This window comes from Halyomorpha halys, unplaced genomic scaffold, assembly GCF_000696795.3.
Source record: "Halyomorpha halys isolate HHAL.00 unplaced genomic scaffold, Hhal_1.1 Scaffold43.1, whole genome shotgun sequence".
NCBI lineage: Eukaryota > Metazoa > Arthropoda > Insecta > Hemiptera > Pentatomidae > Halyomorpha > Halyomorpha halys.
Window position 1 is genome coordinate 473,516 of NW_027106553.1, and position 9,109 is coordinate 482,624.

A 9,109-nucleotide genomic window follows, 5' to 3' on the forward strand; every position below is an offset into this window, starting at 1 on the left:
TTGTTTTTTAAATTAATTAGTAAATAAGAATTTGCCCTCATAAAACATATTAGTTATCAAAATTAATTCATTGCAATGGTATCTACACTGTTAAAAAAAAAAATGGATTATTTTTAATGTTATTACAATTCAGTATTGATTAATAGTAACTTCTATTGAAGAGGTATAAATAACATTTACTATAAAAGTTGATTTTTTTTTTACATGTGGTTTATATTTGTAGGCATTTACTTATGCAAATTGACTATGGTTTTCATATATCATCAAGCTCCTACTTGGAAGATATCTGTAGACAGAAGCGGAAAGCACAGTAACCCATCACAAAAATTAAATGACCATTGATAGTTTTCTATCTATGAATGCCATCTACATTATTGATTACTTAATGAAGTGTTTTCCTTAACATTATTTTCCTGGCTAATGCAGTGAAAAGAACTAAAATATTTAATTACAATAATGGCCAAAATTTTCACTATAACATACTTATTTTATTTCAAATGTTTTACTCTAGATTTCTGTTGTCCATTTAAAAAAAAAAAAATTCTCCCACAAACACTAATCACATGTGAATCATAACAGGGACAAAAAAAAAATAGTTTCAATAGTTTGATAATGTTTATAATCTTAAAACCGAAATTTTTTTGCTATTTAACTAAAACCGGAAAAAGGTTTGCTATTTGAGTTTTTTTTTTCCCGCACCCGGACCATATTCCATTCATTAAAACCGAAATGTGTTTTAAGGAATATTTTTTAATTTATCTAGGTCTATGCTATAACTACTAAAACCACCAGAACTGTCACGGACTAACACAGCGCAATCTAGCTACCACCACGAGAACCACTACACCCATCAGGAAAACGTAGTATATTGATATATGAATGGAATTTGGTCCGGGTGCGGTAAAAAAAACTCAAATAGTAGATAATTATACTATTTTATTGGACCAACGTTTCGCCCCACGTTGCAGGGCTTCGTCAGGGCTAAAAAAGATACAAACACTATAGTTACAAAATGGAAAATAAGAAAAAACATAAGTGTACAATAACAGCGGTATAAAATGTAAAAAAGTAAGATATAATAAGAAAAATTAAAGGTTGTAAATTATTTTCTTATTATATCTTACTTTTTTACATTTTATACCCCTGTTATTTTACGCTTATGTTTTTTCTTATTTTCCTTTTTGTAACTATAGTGTTTGTATCTTTTTTAGCCCTGACGAAGCCCTGAAACGTTGGCTCAATAAAATAGTATAATTATCTACTATTTGAGTTTTTTTTTACCGCACCCGGACCATATTCCATTCATCTATACACACGGTCAATCAAAAATCTTCCTATATTGATATATGTACTATTTCTTGTAAATACTTTGATTGTACAAATGTATTAACACTTTTATGTATGGTAATATTAGAATCATTAATGGTGACTATGGAATCTTCTGATCCACTAAAAGATTACGTATTATACTATCTCTTTGGTCAGGTACCCATCGAACATGCATTGTCGATGACTTCTGATGTAGATTCCTCACATCTTCAATTAAAATGGACAAATAAATTATACACAGTCACCTCGACACTGCGTTAAATTTGATGAATTATTGTGAACTAAACAGTTGGCTAGTAATTTACCTATGATAGGAAAAAAATGGAATAAGTAATGAGAACATTGATATCCTCAACAGATAACCGACTAGAAGCACTAATAAACTCAGGACCATCTTGTTCCATGTGGGTGTTCTAAGCACTTAAGAGTAAGATTGGGGATCATTTAGACTAGGAAACTTATGTTATAATATAGATAAGTGAACAATTTTAGTTTTTAAAAAAAATCAAAAACATAATAGTTTACAGAATTTTAATTTATTTAATACTTGAAAACAATAGACATAACAAAGAATGTTAAAAAATTACAAGCATTACTTTCAATTATTTCTTCAAAGTATATTGCTTTCAGTGCATCACTTTCTATCAACACAGGTGGAAAACTGCTCAATTTTTCTCAAAGCAATCGTACTTCTCCGTTCACTCCTAATTAATTTTGAGTTTTTTGATCAATGGCATTAGGGACCATACAGTCAGTCGGAATGAATCATTCAAAAGCCAGACTGACTTGAATCACGAAGATCCCTACAGTATCTGTAGGAACCAACTAACGCTCACTTATAAATGAAATATTGAACGGAGAGGATCTTTTACAGTGTCTCTAAAGCTGAATCAACACTTTGCCACTCAACGCAAATCCAAGACTTGTACAAATGCTTAGAAAACAAAAGATCCAACAAACGTCGGTACCCACATCTCGTTCTTATGACTTTTGTCGGCTAATATTAGGTTGTAAAATAAGTCCGTTGCGTTTTCAATATTTCAATTTAATCCTCTCTGTGCATATAAAATCCTGTTTACTTGGTCAATAATGTTTAAAAGTTTTAGTTAAGGTGCTTTTATGTATCAGTTTCAACTGAGATTCCTTATCTTTAAGTGGTATTTTGTTTGCTCAAAATGGAAGAGAAAAAAAATTCATTTTCGTCATTAAATGATTTTTTATTTCCGAAAAGGAAAATTCGCTGCACAGACGGTTAAAAAAATTGCAATGTGTATGGCGATGATACCTTAGAAGAAAGCACCGTCCGTAAGTGGTTTGCTCGTTCCAGAATCGGAAATTTTGACTTGGAAGATGCAAAGCGTTCGGGTCGTCCTTCAACTGTTGATGACCAAATTCAAGCATTGGTCACAAACAACCCTCACTCCACGACACGGGATATCGCAGAAACGCTTAACATATCTCATGCAAGTGTCTCAAATCATTTTGGGGCTGAAATCGCAAATGCATAGTTTTCCATCACGATAACGCCCGCCCTCACGTGTCTATGCAAACCCAGCAGAAATTATTGGAGTTTCGCTGGGATATGATCCCCCACCCACCCTATTCATCATACCTTGCCCCAACAGATTTTCACTTATTTCGGGCCCTTCAAAACTCTCTTAACAGGAAAAACTTTAATTCGCTCGAGGACAGCAAAACACGCATAGAAGAGTTCTGGGAGGACGGAATTAAAAATTACCTGAAAGATGGCAACATGTTATAGATTTTTAAAATATAAAATATTGAACTAATGTTAATTATTGAATCCGAAGGTTCGGAAAATTCTTTAATTAATAAAGCATATCGAGCACAACATTTATCTGTTAGCCGTTCTAAAACAAACCTGTGGATGCAGCAAAAGTGTCCTTTGTCTTGTGACCAAAAACGGACACTCAATTCAGGCCAACTTGTAGCAACCAATCTCAATAAACTATTCACACGGTTGCGAAACAGAACAAAACAAGCATGTGAATACCGAAATTTGTTGCTCCCTTTGTTCACCAAGCATTTGTATAAATCTTGGATTTGCGGCAAGTGGGAAACGGGTAGAAGGAAAGATGCTCTGGTTGCGGTCAAAATAACTCAAATATAAAATACACTATTTATTTAGTATTCAAAAGTAGGTATTTTGGACTTGTGACAAATTGCAAACGTGAAGATCTATCATAAAACATAAGAAGAAAAGTATTTATGATTATGAGAGATAGTTGACCGTGGATGACTTTTACGAAGAGAAGAAGGTTGGGAGTGCGGTTGTTATTAAGTTTATGTAACTTATTTAATCGCGCCAACGTTTCGACTTGAGTTTCTATTCTTCATTCCTTACCCACGTTATTAATTATGTTCACGATATATTATTGTTGTTTTCAAAATATTATTTTTTTCTATTCATTTCTTTTGTTAAACTTTACTTATATTTTACCTCTTTATCTATTATTGTGGTTACATATATTTTCTTTCTCTCAATTTTAATTTTTAAATTATTAATAACTAATGTATTCATATTTCTTTGCATTATATAACTTCATTTTTATTTTATTTCCTTAATTATGTTATTTTACCCACTGATTCAATTACCTATATACATTTTATTTACCACTTCTCTCATCACTTTATTTTATTAATTCCATTCTGCAAAATTATTTATTTTGTCATTCTGTTTATATTTTCTATATTCATTGGTTGTTACCTTGTTCTGTTCTTAGCCCTGATGAAGGCTAGAAACTCTAGCCGAAACGTAGGCACCATTAAATAAGTTACATCAACTTATTTGTGTTTTATTTTGACCGCACCCCCAACCATCTTCTCGTAAAAGGATTTATAAATGATAGACGACCTATCCATAATTCTTAGGGCCCGTAGGTTGAAAACAACAAACTTATATTATAAACAATACTAGTTCCTGTATGTATTTTAAAATGAATAAGTTTAAGAGATAAATTTTTAAATGAAAAAAAAATAATAACAACAAAATGGTTATTTATTTTGTAATTACAACTGAAGGAATAATAATTATGTATTTAATGTTTGATATTTTATTTTATTTCAAGCTAAACCAATTTAAATATAAATAATTATAGGGATTATTATTGTTAATTTTTTCCCGAAAGATAGCTGTTCAAGTTGAACAACACTGTTGATAGTTAGTGATGGTACTGTTACTCTCATAATGTCAGCATAACGAAAATAAGGGAGTAACTTGTTAGGCAGTAATGTGATTTTAGTTACAAAGAATATTTTATCAAATTAGGTTAAAGGTACGACGCTGTTTTCACCAACAGTGGTTAAAGTTTCCAAACGCAAAATTTGTTATGATACCTAATGGAGTTATGCTATTGGCTTTTACTTATTTTTGTATAATTTAAGTAGCATTTTTAGTTTGGCAGATGTGTTATTTGTTTGGATATCTGGACTAGGGAACGTTTTTATTGAAATATAGTCATTAGTTGAAGCTATTTAAGTGCAGGCTGGATTGTGTTGTACTTAGTTTCATTTTGTGTTGACATGTATTGGATTGATGGTTTTTTTATATTTTTTCTGAAACCAAACATTTTATAAAAATAATAGTTGAAATCAGTTATATGCCAAAAACAAAGGGTTTGTAGCTGGCAAATTTATATAAAATTTAACTGGGTATGTATTTTTATGATTAGTATATGTCTGTATCTCAGAAATTATATACTAAATATCATTACTAACTTTTTTTTATTTGGCTAGTGACTGACATAGAGTACCATGTTATTGTTGTTAACCTTATTGTTTTGTTATGATGCTTTTTGCATTTCATGAATATTTGTTTGATTTTTCTGCCTGCAAACATTTAAACTTTTTTTTTTATTACTATTAAGATCTTTTTTCTAAATTGTTTCATTTATTAGGAAATTTATTTTACAATTTATGTGGAAGTTATTTTTCAGTGTTGAACTCTTGAGTTAAAGATTTTATCTTTCTTTTAATTCTATTATTTTCTAGCGATTCTTCAATTTTATTCATTTCTGCCTTTAGTTCATCGAGAGTTTTCATTGTTTTTGTGTATCTGGATTTGCATTTACTGGATGTTATGTTTTTATTGTATGCATGACCTTTTGCTTTCATTTCCTAAAACAAAAACAAAAAGTAGAACAGGATTTGATGTATTTTAAACCTAATACATATGTTAATAAATGAAAAAAAATTAAAATAAATAGTGTGTCTTGTTTTCTTAAACACTGCTAACAGAAATATTTATTGCTTTTGTGTTGACAAATTTCTTTGAATTGAATGCTGATTATTCTATTGATATTTATAACACTATCCATAATTACTATTGACAGATAAGAACCATTTATTTTTGTATTAAAAGAAATATTCAACTATTACTATATTTTAGTACAAGGTGTCCTCTGTTTATCGGTTTATTTTATTTCTTCTATACAGCTCAACACTGGTATTTTATGTTAAAATTGTTATTTTTCTTTGGATTACTGTGTGACATACTGATGTATCACCTTGGAAGCTAAAAGACAATTTTAATTTTTAAAATATCAGTAAGTGGTTTGATGCTACACAAATTAATTATCTACATATATGATGTTCATATATATTGCTTCTCATTATTATTTATAAGTAAAGGTTATCAAATAAATAATATTCTACGACAAGAACGTTGACTTTCATGGTGCATTTGAAATAATCTTTTCTTTATCACACACTAATCTAACAAGTTTTCATAGTTGTATGATTCGTCTATAAGTAAATGTAACATTCTTTACAAATTGAGTATAAACAAACTCTTATAATATAATTTTAATGAGTGATACTCAGCAATTGATGACAATATCTTTGATTTGATAAATTGATATTTATGGTGTCAATATCAGTAGGTGGATAAATTAAATAAAGAAGCTGGGATACAACTCTTATTTTTAAATTATTTTATGTTATATAATTATAAATAAACGTCACTAAGTGGCAATTATAAATTATTTACAGAACTAAAAAAATTCTATATAAACTTGTTCAAAAGGAAGTGGTTATATGTTAAATTTAAGTGTAGGAATTAAGTTAACAAAATTACTAATTATGGTTTAGTCGATCTCAGCAGATTTCCAGTTAAAGCTTGGAAAAGCTTTAGAGTTTTACTCGTTTTACTTGGGATACAAAATTTTCACTATAATAGAAACGCTTTCACGTAATATTTACTTTAAATCATTTGAAAGATAAATAATCGACTAAATATGAATACTAGACCTATGAACTATATAACAACAGATTTACGAACTACTCAAACTGAATTTTATTTATATATTTAAAACATCTCCTTACCCCCCCCCCCCCTACCTGTCACCTTTTAACTTTCTACTAAGTTAGGACATCAGGTTTATTTAAATTGTTTACCCTTACCCTACAGACAAGCTCTACTGTTATTTCTTTAAGTTTATTTCATTCCTTGATATAAAATTGTCCAAAATGGTTTATACCTTGAAATGAAAAAAAAAAAAAATTAAATCTATACAAATTTTCAAATTATACTTTTCTTTTTCCCATTTATTTAGACAGCCAAACTATCCAAGGTGAATTTGATTTTGTGCACTATAGAAAGTTTTTCCAGTTTTATCTGTCATAGAAAAAATCAATAAATGTTAGAAATCCAGAAATAATAAAAAACCATTAGTATTGGGCAAAAATGACCTCAGTGGTAGAAGAGCAAAAATGAATTTAAATCAATAATGTATATATATATATATATATAGATGATTGACCGTAAGTTAATTTGAAGGAGATGGTGAGGGCTGCGGTCAAGGAGGAAGAAAAAATAGTAATAACTAAGTACTTATTTTCTGCTGAGGTTTTGACCTACATTGCAGGTCTTCACCTGGGCTGTTAAGTGCGAGTGAAAACAGAGACCCCTCAAATGACAGTTAAAGGATTGACAAAATTGGTTGATTAATTAACTATCATTTGAGGGGTCTCCTATTACACTTCACCCTAACAGTCATGATGAACTAAAATGTCCGTTGAAAATAAATAAATAGTTGTTACTAATGTTTATTCCTTCTTCATCGCAGCCCTCACTATCTCCTTCAAAGTAAATCAATATATTTTTTTTAAATAACCAGTGTTTTAGGTGTTAATTTATTGACCAACTTTACAGTTACAATTTACAATAAACTTATGAATCTAACAACACCATAGTAGAAAATAAAATAGCATAATATACAATGCTAAGATTTAGTTTTGGCATATTCAAATTCACATCTTCAATGCCTTCTTTCTCTTACATTCAGCTCTTGAATGGAGGCCTAAATTTGGAAATACTTGAATGTGTGTTTTCCTGCATATAATGCTAATTCCCAAATTTTTATCATTTCCTTTGATAAAAACTCAGGAGAAACATGACAAAATATGAATAAAAACAACTTCTATGTGCCGCTGCACCTACCTTGGAAACCGCTGACCTAGAAAATGGGCCAGGATGGCCGATACTTTGTATGCAAAATAAATTAATAAAGAGTGTTGAGACTAAATGGATCTAATTTATTATAGTTCATGATCACAATTAGTCTTAAACCAGAAATAAAAATATTTATAAAATCTATATTTCTCATATTTTTTTTTTTACTAGAATGTCCATTTTTAAATTGAAAAGAAAAAAATTTATATATTTAATATGGAAAATCAACAGAAAAGTTAAAGTTAAAAAGTAATAGGATACCCACTTAAAATGATAGTAATATTTGTAATGCTGAGGATGAGGAGATTAACATATGTAATGTTAACGATGTATATAACCAATTAACAAAGGAAGTTAAAAGTAAATTACAAATGTATAAAAATAGTATGAGGTAATTTCACATAACCTCAGTCCTTTCAATTTATAAGAACAGTTTTTAAAAAATGTATTAATTAAATTGACAATATAAAAATATTGGTAATGCTGAAGATGAGATTAATCCTGAAATGTACACAATGTCTATGAGAAATAAGTAAAAAACTAATGAAGGAGTTATTACATATAACATCTGGACACTCATTTTTAGTAATTTGTAATTTATAAGTATAAAAGTTAAAACACTTTTGATAATATAAGGAGATCCGATCAGTGGAGAATACAAATAAGAAAACATTATTTTATCAGTGCTGACATTTCGGCCATAAGTTCAGGGCAAGTACAAAACAAGATAGCCATAATAAATAAAAGATAAAAAAAATTTATTTGTCCATTGTAGTGTTATTTTGTATCAATGGGATTGAAGTTGGCTGATTTCAGTGTATACATTATAATGGTTTTGATTGATTGATTTTTTTTTGCTTAAAGGCGTAAAACCCTCTAGTCATCAACGCCTTTGGGATGATAAAAGTAAAAAAAAAAAAGAATAAAATAAATAAAAAATACAAAAATAAAAAAAAAATAGAGAAATAATTTAAAAAAATAAAATAAATAAAAAACATAAAAATCGAAGAGGAGTTATAATTTATAAAGAAGGCGACGTGCTTTTAAAAATTCAAACACTTGTGCAATTTTAGCTTCTACATTATAATTTTAGCTTCTAGCCTGTCTACATTATAATGGTGGGAAATGTTTTTAGTGGATGAAAATAATAGGAATTGATGAGATTATGGTGGAATTAAGTTATGGACACTGTTAAGTCAGTGTATGTATATATAGATAAGAACCATTTATTTTTGTATTAAAAGAAATATTCAACTATTACTATATTTTAGTACAAGGTGTCCTCTGTTTATCGGTTTATTTTATTTC

The 9,109-nt window shown here is 29.0% G+C and overlaps 2 protein-coding genes across 4 annotated transcripts in view; one reads left to right on the plus strand and one right to left on the minus strand.

The window, feature by feature from the left end:
- Window positions 1–4,542: 4,542 nt before the first annotated feature.
- LOC106688501 (deoxynucleotidyltransferase terminal-interacting protein 1) overlaps window positions 4,543–9,109 on the plus strand; it is a 44,497-nt gene continuing 39,930 nt past the window's right edge. The window contains exon 1 of the mRNA XM_014433035.3: window positions 4,543–4,625. The gene's annotated coding sequence lies outside the window, so the exon portion shown is untranslated. The remainder of the gene's footprint in view (window positions 4,626–9,109) is intronic.
- Window positions 4,999–9,109, minus strand: part of LOC106688543 (uncharacterized) — a 17,377-nt gene continuing 13,266 nt past the window's right edge. For 2 of the 3 annotated variants that reach the window (XM_014433053.2, XM_067044921.1), the window contains exon 3: window positions 4,999–5,466. In XM_014433053.2, coding sequence (XP_014288539.1) covers window positions 5,275–5,466 — 192 coding nt within the window. In that variant the 3' untranslated portion in view covers window positions 4,999–5,274. Of the gene's footprint in view, window positions 5,467–5,674; window positions 5,864–9,109 lie in introns of those variants that run through there. The other variant, XM_067044922.1, reaches the window with a different exon arrangement.